Below are 21,615 nucleotides of genomic sequence, written 5' to 3'. Positions count from 1 at the left end.
ATTCAATCCTGATATCCAATTAAAGGGCGTTTGCCTTCCAATAAGGTGAATCGAGTTCCAGCGATGACTGGTCGATACGAATTCCTCAGTGGTAGACGGATCATGGGTTAGAGTCCCCTTGCCGGCACGCTAACTGTGTGAGGTCCTCGTGTACTTCCTCTCCATGTAACACAAATGCTGGTTAGTTCCATCAAAAAGTGTTCCACAAAAGCAAAATTCTCCCAATTCTTGATCCAGGAGTTCCCTCGTCTTCCGAATAGGGTTCAAAATTAAAAAGCTGCGTAGTTGAACATCAGTAGTCGTAAACCCAAATTTGGGTTGGATGTTCAACGACGGTTATAGAAAAATGACCAGCATGTTATATACTTCAAGAGGCTTGTTCAGTCTGTGATGTGGCTGAAAGTTCTCTCGTTCATCGTGGTGAGGAAGTTAGGAGAGAGAGGTACCAGCTTCGCTATCCATGTCGTCTGACCGCGGTCAAATTATCATGGCTGTTAAACCTGAAATTGGTCTCGTCATGGTTGGGTGAAGTGCACATTCATATGTAAAATTGTCTCCTGAATTCAAATGGGACCTCTGTTTTCTGGGCAAACCACTTTCTGTTTATCTTTTTGCAATAATTTCAAGTCCATAAAAATTCTTTTGAAGGACTGGTGAATATGAAAAAATATCTAAAATATGAACGGTTATAGCAAGAAGGAAGGAGAGTATTGGATATTTGTCTCATTAATTTATTTAATAGAATAGTTAAATTTTTTGCCAGCTAACTTTCTGCATTTTTCAGTTTTAAGTTCTCTTTTTTTCCCCTCAAACTTCCTGTTCAATTTATTGGGATCATAAAGATATATTGGGTCATATATTTTCAGCCAGTGGCGTACGCAAGGGAGGGGTTTAGGGGTTTAAACTCCCCCCTTGAGCTCAGATGAAATGGTAAAAATGAAAATTTTAGTAGAAATTATGCGAACTATTATTTTTAAAGACTATATATTTTTATTTGCCTTATGCCTACTTTCTCAGAACACTAAAAAAACATTTACTATAATAGGGTTGTACTTTTGAAACCAAATTCACGTGATACTGTTACGGACTGGTTTCTTTCTGTCCTGACAGTCGCGATAGTTTTCGAGACTGGCTTTCATTCGCGAGATCTTTACGCGGTGATTCTGGAATCCTACACGTTCTGTCGTGTTTGAGACAATTCGAGAATTTTGGTGTTGCGGTGAAAATTTATATAAAAGAGGGAACGGAGAACAGTGGAGTCAGTTAGTCAGACTAAGAGTTATCTCTGCCGTTTGTCTTTCGGTGCTCGTAGCTAAATCTGATTTGTTCGGTCTTAACAAAAAGTTCATTCAATCGCCCAACCCGTCGTCGCCGTTATTTCGACTAGTGAAGAAATCAGTAATCACTATTGGAGATACTGAGCTCGTTGAAGTTATTCATTCCAGCTCGAAGCTTTAAGATCGTAGCATAGCGGATATTTCTGTGCCAATATATATATTTGCTGTTCTTGGATCTTTAGGATGTCAAAACGCAAGAATTTAACAATTTTTAATTATTTTGAGAAAAAATCACGACCTGAAATTAGTGAGGTGACAGCATCTAGTACCAATGTAAGTTTTTCTGTTGAACAGAAATGTGACACTTCCGTTGAAGAAAGCGTTTCTAGCACATCAAAATCTGATGAATGTGAAAGTGGCCCTCAAAGTGTTACTTCCCACCCATATGACATTGGACTTTTTTCAGAAGATATTACATGCGAGAAGATATTACATTATGTTCTTAAACTTAAAAAATCGAATCAAAATTTAACTAAACAATGCCGTCTAAATAAAAAGTAAAATTATCTAGCTGTCTAAATTAGGGAAATAATAGTGCTTTATTACATACTCGAATTTCTTTTAGTAGTTTCAGAAAATCATGAACACCGCCCTTGAAAAAATTCTGCGTACGCCACTGTCAGCATTAGGAGTCTAAATCCATTTGAAAAACTCATGTTTATTCAAAGAAAGTACGTTTTTGTGTCTGATTTTGTAACTAAAAATATCGAACATATTTACAAATTAAGCCACTTCTGTGAACCATTAAGTGTGAGTCCTAGTATGAGTAAATTTTATCATTAGATCAAAAGTTATTCTGGGTGGGTTTTTTTTTCTTCTTTTGCACATTGCATGGCAGCTTGAACTGTACTTACAAGCCTGAGAACTTATTGGGCAATGACTTTGGTCATACCATCTCTCTGGTGATTTATTTTTTTCCTTGACCTAAATGTTGTAAAAGTGATAGGAGGGATGTATCTATGATGGAATACGGCAACCTTGTCTCGGAATTTTCTTTTTATTGTCACCAAAATGTTTGCACTAAAAACCTTTTTTCCAATAAAGCACAGTTTCGACATCCTAAAAAGATTAAAAAATTATTTTTGAAAGCTTTTTTTTAAAATAAGTATTGTCACTAAAGGTCCATCATGACGTATTAGCTGACGTCACACTAGCGATAGGATCAAATTAAAATTTCGTGACAAGGTGGAGTATTAGCTGAGTAGACTTTGCGATAAGAAACGTTATACTTACCTGGATTTAAGGTTATTTTTACCTTGCTTTATGAAAGGATTGTTTTCACACTTAAAGAAACTCTAAGTCAACCTCGATCTAAGGTTTTTATATAGAAGATTGTTTTGGATTAGGGCAGGGGTTGCCAAACTTTTTTGATCATCGACCCCTACATAATTTTTCGAAATCTCCATCGACACCCATTAAAGTAATTTTCTGCCAATTAAAATAAAACTATTAGATACTGTGTTTGTACATTTACTTTATGATTTTGAACATTTATTAAAGTAATAGTACATAGTGTAACAATAGTTTTATGAAAAATATATTAATGTTGAAATACCTTAATATTTAGGAAATAGTAAGTAGGTATAAGTAAGTAGAAATAATAAGTAAAGTAACTACGGATTTATTGCTTCTTAATCAATGCCTGGTGTTTTTTTTTTTTTTTTTTTTTTTTTTTTGCAAGGTTTGTTGTATTGAGTTCAAAATGGGTCAATTTTAATCTTAAATCCCTTCAAAACTCCACATTTAATTCATTTCTGTTCTTAGTTAAGATTGAATTTACGTGACTGAAACCGGCTTCAACCCTATAGGAACTTGGAAATGCTATCATAAATGGCTGAGCTATTTCGTAAAGTTTTACATATTTTTGCATTATATTTATATTTGTCAAAAATTTGCTTATTGTTAAATTTTTAAAAAGCGTCTTTGCTTCAAATCCCCATAATAATTCAGGAAGCTCATCTTGCAGGTTGATGTCCACGTTTTCAATTTGAGCAGAAAATGACACAATAATCCAATCAGGGATGTCAATGTTTTCCAATTCAACAAAACGCAGTTTAAACTCGTCGCTCAATTTTTGAAGATTACCTGTATATATTTCCAAGTCTTCTTCTTTTATTTCTAATTGTCACATATCTGAAAAAAAATTCTGATAATCCTTCGACCAATTGACCCTTCCGGTTCGGAACGACCCCCTGGCTCAGATCGACCCCCGCTTATGTTAAATAGACCCCTGGGGGTCTATATAGACCACTTTGGCGACCTCTGGATTAGGGTAATGTGCACAGAATAGATCAGATTGTCTCAGATCTCGTTTTAAGGTTTACACGTAAAATGCATTACAAACAAGTTTACATTAAAAGGTTTTTTGCTGGAAATAAGCCTCATCTGAATCAGTTTGAATAAACTTAAGATCATTTCGTTTTCTTAATTATATCACCTTTATAAGATTTACACAATCCAAATATTTGTTTTAAATGAAGAAGAGTCATAAAGATTCAAAAATGAGGTTTTAATGATGATCAACATTCACATTTGAAGGCTGATTGATATTTCTTCTGTAAATATTTTATTAACATTAAAGGTATGAGATTCTTAAATACTGAGTATTCATATCACTTGGGTGGGGCGTACTGTTTTCTTGCGTGGATGTGGACTATCTTGTATCACAATGACAGTCTTTCCCCGATTGTCTGTATCCTCAAACATTCTCTGATTTTTCCTTGCGTGGTAATCTGGCACCTGCAAGACAAAAAAAAAACATTAAGAAAGTTGTACATATTCACTTATTTTTTTTTAAAAAAAAACGGTTATTTTCAAAAATGCCATTAAGAAATTCAGTGCCGACGGAAGACATTATCGCATACCGTGCAGTGCTCAAAATGAGGCCCTTCACTCAATTTTGGAAAATAAATTTAAAAAAACAAACAGAAAACCCTTGAATTGTGTTTCTGGTGTCATCATGTAGAGAAATGCTTACTTTTTTATTTTAAATTATAGTATTTCTATCAGAGAATTATAAAATCTATATCAATCTTAAATGTTGATTTGGGAAACAAGATACATTATGCATTCAAGGTTAAAAAAAGAAAAGTTTAATTAACCTCGAGTATTCTAGAATTAATATTTATTATACGTAATATTTTTAATCAACATAATCTTTTATGGCAAGCGAATATATATGCATCGACATCTATTTTTTTCATGCTTTAGTAGTTGCAAACAATTTTATAGACTCTTAAAAACCAATATTTTTTACCCCATAATGTTAATTTTATTTTTCGCCATATCTCGAACCATCGAGAACTTTTTAAGCGAATTGAAAATTGGTTAGACGCGATTACAAAAGTTGTTTATCCTAAGATAATTCCAAGCAAAAATTTGTTATTGTTTATTATTTTATTTAGCAATAGTAGAAATTTTTTTAAATAGTAAGGCCACCATTTTCTACATCATTTTAAAGCATCTAATTTTGCAAGGTAAAGTTTGAAAAAAAAAAGTCTTATATTTAAAATTTGATTTCTCAGGAGCTTTCAACTGATTCAAATTTTGTACTTTGCCATGTAAAATTAGATACTTTAAAATAATACAATAATTTATGTAACTTATAATGCAAAAGTTTTTCGACTGTTATTAAATAAAATAATATTTTTTAAAAAATATTTACTAAAATTTATTTTTTGCATAAAATTATCTTTGGACAAGCGAATTTTATAATTGTGTGCAAAAATTTTTCAATTCGTTTTAAATGTTCTCGAGATATGGCGAAATACGCAAAAAATAAAATTAATATTAGGGGGTCTGAACTTACAATCGCTCTCCAAACTATGGGGACCCTATTGGCCGGGATAGAGATCGTGAGTTCGATCTCCGCCGGCCGAAGACTCCCCGTTTAGTAACTGATGCATTTGTCGAATCATCAAGTCCTCCCATAACAAATCATACCTCTGAGGGATCCATGAGTTTCCTTATTTATCTTCTGGATTGGTTCAAAATTACAAGGAGTTGAACATTATTAGTCGTAATTCCTAAATTAGGTCGGCTGTTCAACGATGGTTCTTAAATAAAATAAGATTGCGGCTACATATTTTGGGGTCTTACGTTGAAGAAAGAAAAAAGAGGTATGTGAGAAAGTACGTTTTTGTGTCTGATTTCGTAACTTGAAATTTGTTGAAGTCATCCCCTCGAATCATTAAGATGGAGTCATAGAACGAGAAGATCCGATCTTTAGATCAAAATTATTCAGGGTGGTCCGTTTATTATTTCGCTCACTGGTCTTTACATTGTACGAGAGTACGTTTTTTTTTGTGTGTCAACAATAATTTTCCTGAATTCAAAACGCGTGTTAAGGTTGAAATATCACCCTTTTATCACTGCAAAAGTCTATCATCTTCATGCATTTATCATGAATAATTCAAGCTGCTGATTTTCGAATGGATTTTCTTTTTCCAACAACAGAAGGGAAAAAAAACTCTACTAGTTCCAGCATAAAATTACCAAGAGTATTTTCACGCTCGAACTCTTTCAATCAGATTCTCAAAAAATGCGCCTAAATTCGTATTGGCGAACTCTACTTGGAACTTCCATTCATCTTGGAAAAATCTTGGGGGTATTGACAGTATTATGATGACACACATCTTTACTGTGGCTGAATCTGTTGAGCATTAAAACTTTTAAAGAACCAATCATACTTTATAGAAACTTATCCTGAAATGCTATAGCTTCTTTTCATGTTATTTTAATAAATTATTATGATTAATAATTTTATAGCCACTATTTGTTTTAAAAACATTTCCTATTTTTAAAACAAATTTCTTATATCATTAAAATTGGAGAAAGAAAAATATTTTTAAAAATGAAATCATTGCTAGATTTATAATAAATTGAAATATTGTTAAATTAAAGTTTTTTTTTTTGTTTATTTATGAAGCAACAATTATAGCTGAAAAAAAGTTTTCAAATATAATTTTAAGAAAATTTCTGCACTTATTCATTAATATTTAAAATGTATATAGTTAAAAGGTAATTTCTTTTAAAATTAGCATGCGAAATTTTTCAAATATTTCTCCAAAAATTTCAAAGAGTTAGGTTATGTCTGAATACATTTTAAAAACGCAAGCATTAAAGCTTGGAGTAATATTTAGCACTAAAAAAATGTTCTTGAGCAATTAAGTTTGGCAATCTTACTAGTAGGCTGTGTTCTTTCATTCTATGTAATAAAAATAATTTATTTTGTAATGTGAAAAATTATTTTTTTTAACGAGATTTGGCATCCCTATTGTACCTGTTTCATTCTTATAAAATCATTCTTAATTCTATCAAAAAAATGTTAATCAAAAAGTCTGGTCGAGAAGTAATCAAGTAAAAAGAGAAGATATCTAGGCAGATTCAGAGTTATAGAACACTAAGAAGACGTACGCCCTGGGGCCACTTGCTGATGAGATTCAGAGTTATAGAACCCAAAGAAGGCGAATACTCCCAGGGGTCCCCAACCCTATGCCCGCGGGCACCATGGCGCCCTTCGATCGGTTTAGGTGCGCCCGTTGCTTGTGCCCAACGATAAAATACTTCAGTTTTCCATCTTCCCATAAAATGTTAAGCAATATTTTCTACTTTTTCAATATGGATGATAAACACAACCAAAATAGAATTCGCCATCCCCACAGATATAAGCACAAAGCAAAATATAGCTGACCACTCGCGAATTGCATATATGAACTCATACTTTGTATGTTTTGCAAGCAATTTCGTAATAATTTATTTTACTCAAGGATATTAATACTAATTATATTCATATGTTAAATTAATTTTTAAAATTAAATTTTTTGTGCATTATATGCAGTGTGTATTATTATTTCCTATGTCTACCAACTATAAATTTATCTTGAAAAAATAAATGGTGCCCGCCATTCGACCGATATTCTGGTATTTGCTCTTTGGTACAAAAAGGTTGGGGACCCCTGCTCCAAGGGGTCTTTTGTCGAGCGAGATTCAGTATCAGGAACGCGAGAAGGCTCTTAAGGGAATTGAGTCATAGAATCTATGAACGAAAGCAAATGCTGTGGGGACATTTGCTTAAGGAGATTCAGAATCATAGAACTCAAAGAAAGCAAACGCCCTGAGGGGCATTTGCCGAGAGTGTTTCAGTATCATGGAAAGCAAAGAAGGTTGCGAAGGGAATTTGCTGAAGAGTCATGAAACCCAAAGAAAGCAAATGCTCTTAAGGGAGATTCAGAGTCATAACCCCCCCCCCCTAAAGAAAACAAATACCCTGAGGGGCATTTGGTCATCTTAACCTGTAAATAGCTGTCTCCTGATTGGACACTTGCATCTTTGACATAAACTACTTTTCGGGGTTCTTCAAATGTTTCATAGTCGGGAGATATGAATGTTTCAGGGTAAACGTCGGTAGGATCAGGTTGAGGAGGTTCCACCATTCTTATCTGCCAATATTGAATATTTTCGAAAGCACACACCAGCAGCATCACGATGTCCACAGAAACTATGACAATCTGTAACAACAATAAACAAAAGCTTCATGAGACTAAAGTAAAAACTCCCCTATCTGAACTCATGGCGGTGAATATGGTAACAACTATTTCTAATAGAAGGTTTAGGACAGGTTTTGGCTGGGATCGGCGAGAGAAAATTCGGTCTATTATGTGTCTAGGGCTAGACTGAAGAGAAGCTATTCTCGTTTCCATAGCAGGAGACGGCCTTTGTGGCGGGGGGAGTTCTTACCGTAGACAAACTATAAGCTGACATCACTTACCTAATATCAGAAGGTTTATAAACCATTTTGTAATAAATATATAATTTTAATTAGTAACAAAAACAGGAATTTATGTTTGCAGGTGTGCTTCTTTATGTTAAGAATTTCGAGACCCGATATAAAGGTTTTCAGTTGAAATAAGCGTAAAACTCCTGCAGTTAAAGCGCTATAAAGAGTCTAAAGTAAAAACACCCTAGCCATTTGTCGTGGGGGTGAATATAGTAACGTTTATTTCTATTAGGGGTCATTGCTTAGGACAGGTTTTGGCTCGAGTCAGAAAAAGAAAGGGAATATTTTTTTTCCTATTGTGAAGACCCTCCCTGAAATGCGCTATCCTTGTTTCCTTAGCAGCAGACGGCCTTTGTGGCGGGGGGAGTTCTTACCATAGACAAACTGTATTCAAGATTATTTTTACTGGTTATTTTGGTTTTTACCGCCTGCATTTGCAGTTGTATTGGCCTTGTCATGACTTATTTTATCTTGCAAACCGCTGGATTTGCAGTAACTATGGTGACGACAATTGTATTCCAATTATTGTTGCCATGCGAAATTTTTTTTCTACGGCAGGTACGTAACATTCGTTCTTCCACATTGGAAGATGCCGGAAGGGTTGCTCATTTAACGTTACCCGGTGGGCAACTGTGAACCTAAAAGTCACACTGACGCAAATACCAGTTTATAGGGTGGGCGACATTCACACAATAGAGAACAACACGCGAAGAGAAACACCCTAAGCGGGACTCGAGCCCGCAAGCATTGGCTTCACGCTGAACGCTTGGCCACCTTGCCGGCTGCTCCATGCCAATTTTGGCATAGGCAAAATAAATACGTTTCATATCAATTAATTATTAAATTAAGATTTTTTTTTATATCCTTGAAATATTTTTCGCTGTGTAATCTCATCAGAGCAAAAATTAAATTCGGTAAATGGCTTATTGTTTCCCAACTGCATAAAATGTTTACATAACCTTGAGGATTAAACTATATTTCAACGTTCCACTTAGATAATTGCAGTCGCTGTGAAATCTCCCTAAGATATTTCCTTTTTTACTCTGCTTCTTAGAGTTTTACGATTCTTCTTACGATCGAATTCTTCGATTTTCATTTTTTTAAAAATCAAATTACTAAAAAAGAACTGTAGCAAAAAGAGGAAGTAATAATACTAATAACTACATTTGGACACATTTTAAATTTAAAATAAAATTTATGTTTGCAAATGAAAGAGTTAGAAAAATATTTCTTCAAGGAGATTTAAAATTCCACAAAATGAATTAAAACGTAATTTTTAATTTATGCAAAGTTAACTTTTATAGTTGAATTTAATCCTAAAATGTTTGAAATTATACTACTATAGTAAAAAGTAAAGCAAACAGCATAAGAGGTGTTTATCATTTTGCTTATTTTTGTTGAAAAGGAATGAGTGGTGTATAAAAATGCCTTCACTATTTCACGCCACACCGGCCCTCAACAAGGCATTATGATCTGGGGTGCCATTTCCTTTGACAGCCGGACCCCTTTGGTCGTCATTAGAGGAACATTTACTGCACAGCGGCACGTCGACGACATTCTAAGACCTGTTTTGCTACCGTTCCTTTTGCAGTGCCCTGGGCTGGTTTTTCAGCAGGACAATGCCAGACCACACACGGCACGTGTTGCCATGAACTGTGTGCAAGCTTGTCAAACTCTTCCTTGGCCTACCAGATCTCTCTCCCATCGAGCATGTCTGGGATATGATGGGAATGCGATTGCATCTGGCACGGAATGTTGATGACCTAGTTCGACAATTGGATCGAATTTGGCAGGAAATACCGCAAGAGACCATCCGGGAGCTTAATCGGTCTATGCCACTCCGTGTGGCAGCTTCTATCCAGGCTAGAGGCGGGTCAACACCTTATTGAACTAGTTACTGTAACTCTGCCATAAATTATTTAATTGTTCTGAAATTTTAATTATTTACTATTCTGTACATTGTCTTCCTATCCACCAATTTTCGTTTCAATCGGACAACTCCTTCTTGGTGCGTCGAGTTTTTTTGTTATAGAAATTTTCGAGAATTTGATAAAGTCATTTTTTTATTGATAATCCTGTTGCAATTCGAATCAATCAATTTGATGCATCAAACGAATCACGATTCATATCGGCTAATGATTAGAAACTAGTCAATAGTAATCTGAATCAACAAAAAGAACTGATTCGACTTACCTCGGTGGTTCATCTTTTAAGAAGGGAACTTGTATATAAAAATAACTGACATTTTGTGATGGCTAATATCGATAAGTACTTTGGACTCTTTGAAATTTATAAACGTAATTAATGAAATATTTTAAAAAAATCAATATCAAATGATAAATCACCTGAATCCAAAATGCCCATCCTTTATAGACGTTAAATTGCCGAAAGGTTCCATCACCAACACTTGCTAGAATGGAAACAGATATCGCAATAACAACTGCAACGAAAAGAAAATAACAAATTACTTTTGCTATTAACAAAGGACAATTGTAAAGTAAAAATAATCGTAGGAGCAAAAATATATTAAGAAATATAGTCTAGGTGAACTTCGAGGTGCTCTTGGACTATCGCTAAGTTGATTGTAAGAGTGAACAATGTAGTTTCATTTACGTATAACCCGCACAAAATAAATGAAGTAATCTTTCCTTTTTTATTCGGTATATTAGATAACAAGCATTTTTATGCTAATTCCTTGCTTTTATTTAAAATACATTTTATTCAGATTATAATCTTATTATTTTACACTTTAAAGATGTTTTGCTTTTAGCATCTTTTAAATCTTAGTTCGTTTTCTGTGTAATACATAAGAAAGACGATCTACTTGAATGCTCTAACTATAGAGGTATTAGCTTGATTTGTGCAAGCTGTAAAGTATTTTCAAATATTGTATACAACAGACTCTCTCTATTTTTGGAAAAACTGGTTAGAGACTATCAAGGTGGATTTAGGAAAGGAAGATCCACCACTGAGCGAATATTCATTCGGCAGATTCTGGAGAATTTGGAATAGATACACGCCATCTTTTCATTGATTTTAAAGCTGCCTACGATACCATCAGTAGAAAAGCCCTCATCGCAGCCATGATTGAGTTTAAAGTGCCTAAAAAGTTATCTAGGCTGATATGCCTGAGACTAAATGAAACCAAAAACGTGTGTCAAAATACAGAATAATCTGTCAAGCCCAATGGTAATAAATAATGGTGTGTGGATGCATTGGCATGGTTACTCTTCAATTTAGTATTAGAAAAAGAGATTCCAACATTAAGATCAGGGGAAATATATTTAATAAATTACATCTGTTGGCCTTTGATGACGATATAGACATTATTGCTAGAACACCTATAGCTTTAAGACGGGATTTTATTTCTTTAGAGAAAGTGGCTCTCAAGATGGGCCTGAGAATAAACGAGAGCAAAACTAAATAATTGCCCTGTACTAAAACAGGCTTCAATAACACCCAGTTAGAAATTGAAGAATATAAATTTGAGGTTGTTGACAATTTCGCTTACTTGTGTTCTGTAATCAACAGGAGGTAATCTGTAATCAACAACTTTGTATATTATAATAAAATACAAAGAAGAATTACTGTTACAATAAATGTTCTACTGGAATTCGAAAATACATGAAATCAATTGTAATTAATAGAAAAACAAAAGTTTTACAATATAAATCTCTTTTAAGATCAATTTTAACATATGCTTGTGAAATCTGGACCCCATCTTGTACGGATGAGGTTATGTTGGGTACCTTTGAGAGAAAGGTTTTGAGAAGTATTTTATGAGGAATTCAAAAAAAAATGGTGTCTGGCTTGGAGGATGAAATCTAGAGCTTTATCACTCATATAATGAACCTGACATTATTAACTTTATTGAACGGCAAAGAATAAAATGGGCAGGCCATGTTATCAGAATGGACGAAGACCGTACCACAAAAAGAGTTTTCAGTGCCAGACCAGTTGACACACGAAACAGTGTAGGCCGAATTTGAGACGGACAGATGGCCTAGACGAAGAACTTTTCGTCTTAAAAACTAAAAACTGGAGAACACTAGCAGGAAAAAGGTTAGTCTGGAAGAAACTTCATGGGAAGGCCAAGGTCCACCTTAGGCTGTCGAGCCATTGATGATGATATTTTAATTCGGCACGCAAACACAATTTGCGTCAATTTTTTTTTTACAGTTTGTCGGTAGGGGCCCCTACAAATATACTTTTATCGAACAAAGCTTTTATTTTTTAGCCTTTAATTTATTTAATATCTCTATAATCAATATATAAAATAAAAAGTATATATTTGAATAAGAGACAAGCAAATAATTTACCCGTAAACACAGTCATAACTTTTAATAATTTTAAAGCTGGAAGACAGCTAAAATTATCTTCGTTAATTTAATTATATGATTTTTTCTGGAAAATAGAAATGCGCCAACAACAATGAAGAATTACCGCATGTGAGAGCGACTCCAACTTTGACTACGCAAAGTCTTTTTGTACCCAGGTAGAGATCTGGCGTGTCTTTGAATACCTGGATGACGCGAATGATGGCCAACACTACAAAGGAAGCTATCAGGAATAGATGAATAAGAGAAAGGGCACCTGCCCAAGCTGCATGCGTGGGCAGTTGGAGAGGACTGTCATCTGGGTGGACACAAGATTCGGTGCCACGGGTTGTTGAGCAGAGTCGCCATAAGCCAAAGTGACCACTCTCTTCCCGTATACCTGTAAATGAAATACTGTACTGGTAATAGCATAAATAGGAAGCCCATATATGTTATTAACATTTTGTACATAAAAAAACATACATAACATTTTGTATAATAAAAAACGCTTTATGACTATACTAATAATTGGTTTGGTATAGTGCAGGGCTGTCCAACTGCAAGGAGCCCACGGGCCAGAATTCTGGTCACTGATCACCTGGCGGGCCGCAGTTTGAAAAAGTTGAACAATAACCTCTTACCCTTTATACGATAACAATTAATATTTGAATTATGAATTATAAAACAATGGAACAGAAGGATTATAAAACTATTTGCTTGCATTTTAATGGGAAAACTGAGTCCGATCAACCTGAAAAAGAAGTTGGCGGGTGGCACAATATGTGTTGGGGGGCCGCATGAGGCCCGCGGGACCCCAGTTGGACAGCCCTGGTATAGTGCAATGCTCGGAAAAAAAGGAACGCAATGATTCCGGACTAAATTTTGGTGCCAGAATAGTATTTTTACAAACTAAGAAAACTAGATCATTTGAGTGGTCATATCTTAAATATGTTTACTAATCAGTGCAGAATGTACATTGAAACCTGTTAAGCTGACAACTTGTCTAAGTAGACTTTCAAGGTTGACCGATCTCTTGAAGAAACTAGTGGGACCCTATTTTAAAGAGGACAGCTGCCTTCCCCCCATATTTTTTGAGGGTCAAGAATCAAAATCCGTCGAAAATAAGGAATATTCATTCAGAGAAGGTATATTTCTGCATCTGACTTCGTAACTTAAACTTTCGTCAGCGGTAATTAGCACATTTATGGTGAGGCCTTCCAACGATTAAGTTTATTGACTCTTCAAGTACGTAAAAATTCAACGATTAGATTTAAAGTTATTCATGACGTTAACTTTTTTATTTCGCCTACTGTAAAAGATTTTCCGATGTAATAAAGAGTTGCTTATTTTTACAGTTTTACCTTGGAGACAGTTTTACAGTTAAGAGCCATAGTTGCTCAGGGAATAGAGCACGTCTTCCAATTAGGTGAACCGGGTTCTAGTACCAGCAATGGCTGGTCGATAGGAATTCCGCCCCCGGCACGCACCGACCATAGTATTGACGTAAAATATCTTCAGTGGTGACAGATCATGGGTTAGAGTCCCCTTGTCGTAAAGCTTACCATGGGATTTTTGTGTTGTTTTCCTCTCCATGTAACGTGAATGAGGGCTAGTTCTACCGAAAAGCCATTCACAAAGGTAATACTTTTTCAATACTTGATTCAGGAATTCCCTTGTCTTCTGGATTGGGCTCAAAGTTACAAGGCTACAGAGTTGAACATTGCTAGTCATAAACCCGAAATTGGGTCGGCAGTTCAACGATGATTGTAGAAAAAAATAAAATAACAGACAATTAGAGTCGTGGTGACTCAGTGGTTAGAGCGCTCGTCTTTCATTGAGGTTAACCGGGTTCGAATCCCACAGATACGAATTCTGTACCCGATTCGCACTGACCGCAGAGTTGACATAAAATATCGTCATTGGTAAACGGGTCATGGGTTAGAGTCCTCATGCAATCACGCTAACCATGAGAGGCTTTCGTTGTTTTCCTCTCCATCAAAAAGCTGATCAGCTGTTCAGCGACGGTTATAAAATAAAAAATAATAGACAGTTACACTTAGAAAAAAGTAGAAAATTAAGTTATGTATTCATCACATTGATCGTTAGTGCAAAAATTCAACTGTCTATCGCATCTGGGATTTGATATATGCTTCACTAGTGATCATACATTTACAAAATATATTACCTATGTTTACTAGTTTCTGGAATCATAAAGTAAGTCTCTGTTCTTATCCCTTTGTTTTTCCTTAATTGAACAAATTCTACGTGTTTTCTGGGATTCTTCTAGTAAATGACAGTTACATTAGGTACTTTTATAATTTGTCAAATGTTTAAGTTTTTATTCTTTTTTTGCTTGGACTGATTTTTTTAACTTAAGTTTTTCGAGCTATTTTATTAAAATAGTTTTTAAAAAAAGGCAAACTTGAGCTATTTTTAGACAGTTTCATTTCCTTTTCTTAAATTTTGGTTCCTTCATTAATTTTAAATGTGTTGATCTTTTTGTTTGATTAGTTTTAATGTTTATCATGTATTTTTTGCTAATGCATTGCATTGTGTATTTTAAGAAATTTCCATGTTTAGTTATTTTTTTAAATGTGAGTAGAGTGAAAAAAAGTTTTTAATAAGTTATACTTAACAAAAATTCGATTGCTTCAAGTGATCATTTTCTCTCTTTTTTTTTGGATCATCATTTGTTTGAGTACACCGTTTGATTAGTTCATCTAAATTATATTACACCATTTACATTAAGCTTAGATTAATTGATTAAAACTCTAGGGGTATTTTAAGGGAACTTTTCTTTACATCTGAGGAATTGGTACTCATCTGGGACATTTCTATTTTTTCTAAGCAGGAAAAGTTTGCAGAACATTTTATTAAATCATTTTTATTTTAAATGGGTTCTGAGAACATTTAAGCAAACATTTTGCCATTTTGTGCTAGTTTTAGAGAAATTTGTTTTTAAAACGATAAAATATAATATTGCAGATGTAAAATTCGTTTGCAAAAATTCCGTAAGAAAATAATCGTTATTTGAGAAAAATATGAAAAGAAATAGAAGAATTTGGAAAGCATCATCGGTCCTCTTTTGGGGCATTTCTATCTTTTTGAGCAGGAAAAGTTTGCGAAGCACTTTATTAAAATCGTTTTTTTTAAAGGAAAAAAAAAGAGTTCTAAGGACATTTAAGCAAATATTTTGCCCTTTTATGCTAGTTTTGGGAAAATTTATTTTTTTAAAACGATAAATATAATATTGCAGGCATAAAATTCGTTTGCAAAAACTGAGTAAAAAAATATCGTTATTTGAGAGAGATATGAGTAGAAATAGAGGAATTACATCCGCATTCAACTCAACTGGTTACGAAACGAGACCTAATGAGCTTGTTTGTATCAGAATTCAATGCAACAAATGACTGAAAAATAAAATCTAGGTAGAACAATGGAATAAAAATCAATGGAGACCTCTAATTCTCCTGGAATAAAAATGTCCCCATTCGTCTGAAGGCAGAACGATGAACTGAAAGACGAAAATGAGAAGGCTCACGAAGACAGCACAGATTGGGAGAATGGCCAGTAGACTACACATGCTGAATACCCGATCAGCAATTTCTTCATGCTGTTCCACTCTCTGATTGTTATTGGGAGATGATTATGTGATGCAGAGCACGTTGGTGGCACATCATGTTGACACATAACTCACAGACATTTGTCACACCTAGGAAAAGAAAACAGCGTTTGATAACACTAGAGAGCATTATGGTTAACCGTATAAGGTTTAAAATTCTGGGTTATTACCTCCGATTTATTTTATTACGTCTAAGGGGACGTTTATAAAAATTATGTCAGGATTAGAGGGAGGGAGGGAGGAGAGCTCACGCAATTGAGATAGTTTGTGACGGGGAATAAAAAAGTGCTTGATAACATTACATTTTGATTGAAATAAAAACATTTAAATCCAATGAATTAATTATTTTTATATTTTTTTTCATCAAAAAAAAAATACTTAAGTAATCATTATTATCGTAATAATTACAAGTGTTATTAAAACTCATAGCGTAATGCTTTGTTTCTCAACTGAAAATGTATGCTTCTGTAAAATAGTGACATGGGATATATTGAAGTTGTGACAGCAATAGGAAAAATAAAGATAATTTTTTCAAAATTTTTTGACACTCTCCGCAGCAGTATTAGGTTGTGAAACAGCTGTTATACCTTTGATAACTTATACTTTTTTGGTCAACACAAATTCTCATTTAATTGTGTTTTTTTCGCGATGAACTTAGTCGAATCTCATCTGAAGTAAATACTCACGGTATTATTATTCATAAGCTATGTTAACATTCCTAGCATAATCAACGCATTTAGAGCCGTGAGGGCTCAGAGGATAGAATGTTCGCCTTCCAATGTTGTGAACCGAATCCCAGCGACGGCTGGTCGACATGAGCTCCTGCACCGACCATAAAATATCTCATATACATAGCTGACATAAAATGTCCTCAGTGGTAGATTAATCATGGGTTAGAGTCTCCTTGTCGTCAGGCTAAACGGGGGAAGGTTTTCCTTCCTATGTAACGCAAACGCGAGTTAGATTCATCAAAATGTTCTCCACGAAACCAAAATTTCTCCTAATATTCAATCGAGGAGTTCCCACGTCTTCTGGATTGGGTTCAAAATGACAAGACCACAGAGTTAGTAGTCGTAACCCCAAAAATTGGGTCAGCTGTTCAACGACGGTTTTATATATATATATATATATATATATATATATATATATATATATATATAAATGACCAATGTATTTATTTTAGAATTAAGAAACTTTATGTCTTAATTTTATGTGTCGTGATGTCCAACTATATTGCACTTAAGGTTAAAAAAAAAAAAATCTGAATTTCTGGTTGTGTGCTTATCAATAATGAGTGACAGTGTAGACAGACTTCTGTGGACAATGTTTGTTCTGACGTCACATTGGAAGAGGTTAATATAAATGAAGCGATAAAGAACTAATTCACAGTGTCAATATTTCAGGAACTTATGGTAGATATTCTCAGATTGTCAATGAGGTATCACCTGCACTTGGTTTTGTAAGGGGTGAAAAAGAACACTATATATATAGCATAATAAATAAATACAAAAAGGAAAAAACGAAGAAAATTACGAAAAACAATAAATTTATTTTAACTGCGCATAAGATGCAAGTAAATAGAATTCATAAAATAAGTTTAAAATGTAGAGAAAACATGGAAAAAATTACAGAACATTGAAAAAAGGGAAAAAGTAAAAAATAATAAAATCCGGAAAAAAAAATTAGAATCCGGAAAATAAAAGACATAATCTTTTCATCAGCTCGCACGATTATATCCGCGAAAAGGAGAGCTACCTAATATTGTATCAATATAGCCAAAGCAAAATATATCAATACAATAGAGTGAGGAGCACTCAAAATTTGTTTTACATATATATATATATATATATATGTATGTACCACCTGATTTCTAATTTCGTTTGATACCAGATAAATCAAATAATAAAGAAGGTCCCACCACCAAAAAAGAAAAAAAATATTTTTAATGTTAATATACTATAGTTTAATTATAAATAATGGCAATATGATTAGTAATAATAGTAATAGAATTTATAGTAACTGTGAAGTAATAATAGTAGAATTTCTCTTGATTAAAAAAATCAATGCTTTAATTTCGATTTTTTTTTTATTTCTCTCTAAAAATTTCTTTAAAAAAATGACATGCTCAAATTGTTAAGAAATTTTAAACAATATTCGATATCTGGAATGATTATTATGGACTTTAGTCTATTTTAAGGATATAATTTTGGTGCACAATGATACACTGGCTAGGAAATTCTCTTAATCTTTCTTTAATTTTCACAAACATATCAATGATTAGTATCTACACACCTGAATTTTTTACCTGTATCGCAAAAAATTATTTTGATTTATAAATTTTTAAAAAAAAAGCTGTTTTATTCACCTTGGCAGATTAATAATTAAAACATAAGCAAGAACCTATTAATCTGATTACGTTTTTTTTTTTTTTTTAAAAAAATTTCGGTATTCTAAGCATTTATGAGACCTTTACAACCGATCAAACTGACTGATTGTGAATTTGGTGCAAAAAATTAACATACGCTGTTCTTTACTCGAACTAATTTGCTTGTAGTTATGGAAATGAATCTTTAGTTTCCTTAGTCACAAATGTAGTTTTGGAGAAAATTATTGTAGAAATAGTTGTCCATCTACGATTTTGGCAGATAATAGTTAAAATTGGTATCAAAGTATGATCCATAATTTGTGTGTTGAAGAATTAGAGTGTTTAAAAAGTGTGCTGTGCATTCGTCATGGTTTAAATTAAAGTTTATCTGTTGTGTAAGATAAGGTGTCAAAGTTTAAAGGTGTCAAAGCTGGTGACACAGGTGACTAGCTGGTATACATTTAAAGGAAATAAATACAATTTTATAATTATTTATTTATTATAATAAATATATTATTTATTAATTATTTATTTATTATTATAAATATTGAATTTTTATACGAGTTTTGTTTTGGCGAATGGATTTTAAAATAATGGGCTGAATTTTTTAAATTGATTCATTTCGAGAGACAATACATGAAACATTCAGGCCTTCATGAAACGAGTCAATATTTTCCAGTTTACGGTTAGCTCCCGTATTTTGATGGTCAAAAATCTAAAACTGACGAAAGAAAAGTATGTTTTTTTCAGCGTAATTAAGTTTTTTTTTACCGATTTCGTTATCATATTTAACGCGTTAAACGATTGAGATTGATTCCTAATGTACGGAAATACCATAAATAATTAAAGGTGATCCTTTTTTGTCTCACAATTCCTATTTCAAACACTAATATTGAAAATTATATTTTACTAATAAACAAAAGATCTTAGAGGATAGAGTGTTTGCCTTAAAATGAAGTGAACCGGGTTCGAATCCCAGCGATGGCTGATCGATACGGATTGCGCATTCGGCTTGCATCGACCACTGTGCTGACGTAAAATATCCTCAGCGGTAGACTGATCATGGGTTAAAGTCCCCTTGCCGTCATTCTAACTGTGAGAGGTTTTTGTGGTGTTCCCCTACGTGTAACGCAAATGCGGGGTAGTTTCATCAAAAAGTCCTCCACGAAGGCAAATTTCTCCCAATACTTGATCTAGGTTTCATTGTCTTTTGGATTAGGTTCAAAACTACAAGGCTACGGAGTTGATCATTAGTTGTCGTAAAATAAAAAAAGTGGGTCGACTGTTAAACGTCAGTCCAAAAATAAAATAAAATAAATAAACATTTATATCGTGAAGAAATGAAAATGCAACATGATGATTTAAGGAAAACTATTTATAAGAACGTCAACTAAAAGTTAAAAAGAAGCAAAAAGGAAATATTTTAGGAGTACCTCAAAATTAATATTTTTAATATCATACCAAATAAATGATAAAGAAAATTTTAAAAAAAAGTACTTGAAAACTATGTACTTTATAAGTAATTCACAATTATAACGACTACAATATTTAGGTACTAATTTAAGCGTAATTAACAACAATTATTTTACGTTTTGAGAATTATGTAAATTAAAAATTCTGTGAAGTTATTCTAATATAATACTGTATAATATTTTTTTTTAAAAAAAAAGGTAAAAAAGAGGATGACATACCTTGAAGAAGATCATCTCGGAGTGATTTTAATTGAAACATCTGGAGACAAACCTTCGTCCAACAGGTGGGCGTCCTAAGCCGTCGTGACACCGTATACGGACATCGTGAAAAAAAAAACGCCAACTATTCAACCGGTTCTGAGACGTGTGTGTGGAAGGTGCTGCTCTACAAACACCATATTTCAGGGCCATTTCGAACAAAAATTCGTTCTTTTTTCTTTCTGTTCTCACTTTAATTTCTGTTTCATATTCATTCCACCACGCCAATTTGTTTTTCTTGTTTTGTTTGTTATGTTGCTTGCAGCAGTTCATTCACTTTCGTATTTGGAAATACAGTCGCTGAATTTCGATGGTTAAGATCTGTGACATATTAATTATCTATTCAATATTTATTCCTTACCTTTTTTTTGTATCTGAGCAAGGGATTATAAAATGGGTTTATCCACGTTTTGCGCACAGTGTTATAAATTTCGTTTATCCAACTTACTTTACGTTAAAGATAATTTTTGGTAATTATTTTTTTATGTTATTTTAATTAATAATCTACGAAAAAATGATGAGTTAGGTGTAAAAGGCTTTACATAATTTGAAACAATGTAATTTTAAGCTACAAAATAGAAACTAATCATGCAGTTTCTGAGTAAAGTTAAATTTCATAAAAGTCGTATTTTTAACTTTTTATGTTTTAAGAACTAACTGTATTTAAATAAAATTAATTTTATGGTACAAAATTTCATAAAAGGCGTATTTTTAGTTTTCATGCTTCAAAAACTATTTAAATTACATAAAATTCAATTTCTTTTAAAGCGCATTTTAAAATTTTTTATGTTTCAAGAACTATTTGAATTGTATAAAATTAAATTCATTATACAAAATTTTGAAATGGTATTTTTAAATTTTTAAGTCTTAAGAACTATTCGACAGATTTCGTTCAAACTTTGCATTTCGTCATTTAAAATTTCAAATTTTTTCAGCTATTAAAATATTAAAGAAAAGAATAAGTAGTAATTGAAACTTATACATGGAATTGTTTTTGGAAAAATTAATTTTGTATTTATGTGCTAAAAGGTTTGAATCGCCTAAAAGTCCCCGAGATAAAGTGAATTACGCAGCCGAAGTGCCGCAACTAGACTTTCGATAAATTATTGATAAATTATTATTCGATAAATTATTGTTCGATAAATTATTGATTTCTTCCTTTTTTTTTAAACATATTGTTATTGTTTTAACATGTCGCTTTGTGTTAAAGGAAACTTTTAGGAGAGACCATTAAAACCCAAATTTACAATTCTTGGTGTTGGGAATTCAATTTGAATATCTGATAGTTCTTAAATTGTACAATTTTGAAATCTGAGTGGAAACAGTTTTTCTCTTAAAATTCCCTCTTTCCCATAAATATTCCCTCATAATTCTTTTCTTATTCACTATTCTTTTTTTAGTTCTTCTTATCTATGCTTAAACAGGGAGCATTTTATTCAAGCACGTTATCTTCACTGTGTAATAACT

General features: G+C 33.1%; 1 protein-coding gene across 1 annotated transcript; it reads right to left on the bottom strand.

The window, feature by feature from the left end:
- Positions 1–3,827: 3,827 nt before the first annotated feature.
- On the bottom strand, positions 3,828–20,245 carry LOC107440682 (uncharacterized). Its single transcript, XM_016053665.4, has 6 exons — positions 20,110–20,245; positions 15,891–16,143; positions 12,559–12,831; positions 10,461–10,555; positions 7,631–7,846; positions 3,828–4,076 (listed from the first exon to the last, which is right to left on the bottom strand). Exons 2-6 carry the CDS (start codon positions 16,012–16,014, stop codon positions 3,945–3,947), a joined length of 840 nt encoding a protein of 279 aa, XP_015909151.1. The 5' UTR covers positions 16,015–16,143; positions 20,110–20,245; the 3' UTR covers positions 3,828–3,944.
- Positions 20,246–21,615: the final 1,370 nt, after the last annotated feature.

This window comes from Parasteatoda tepidariorum, chromosome 2 (genome assembly GCF_982258835.1).
Source record: "Parasteatoda tepidariorum strain Cologne lab strain chromosome 2, Ptep-v5.0, whole genome shotgun sequence".
NCBI lineage: Eukaryota > Metazoa > Arthropoda > Arachnida > Araneae > Theridiidae > Parasteatoda > Parasteatoda tepidariorum.
The sequence above is the reverse complement of the archived record's forward strand: the minus strand, read 5'-3'. Positions and strand labels throughout refer to the sequence as shown.

Coding starts and splice junctions, on each gene's coding strand:
- LOC107440682 (XM_016053665.4), bottom strand. CDS start 16,014: ATGTGTAGTCTACTGGCCATTCTCCCAATCTGTGCTGTCTTCGTGAGC. Junction 7,847..10,460: donor GATGGGCATTTTGGATTCAG/GTGATTTATCAT, acceptor TTGTTGTTACAG/ATTGTCATAGTTTCTGTGGA. Junction 4,077..7,630: donor CAGGAGACAGCTATTTACAG/GTTAAGATGACC, acceptor TTTGTCTTGCAG/GTGCCAGATTACCACGCAAG.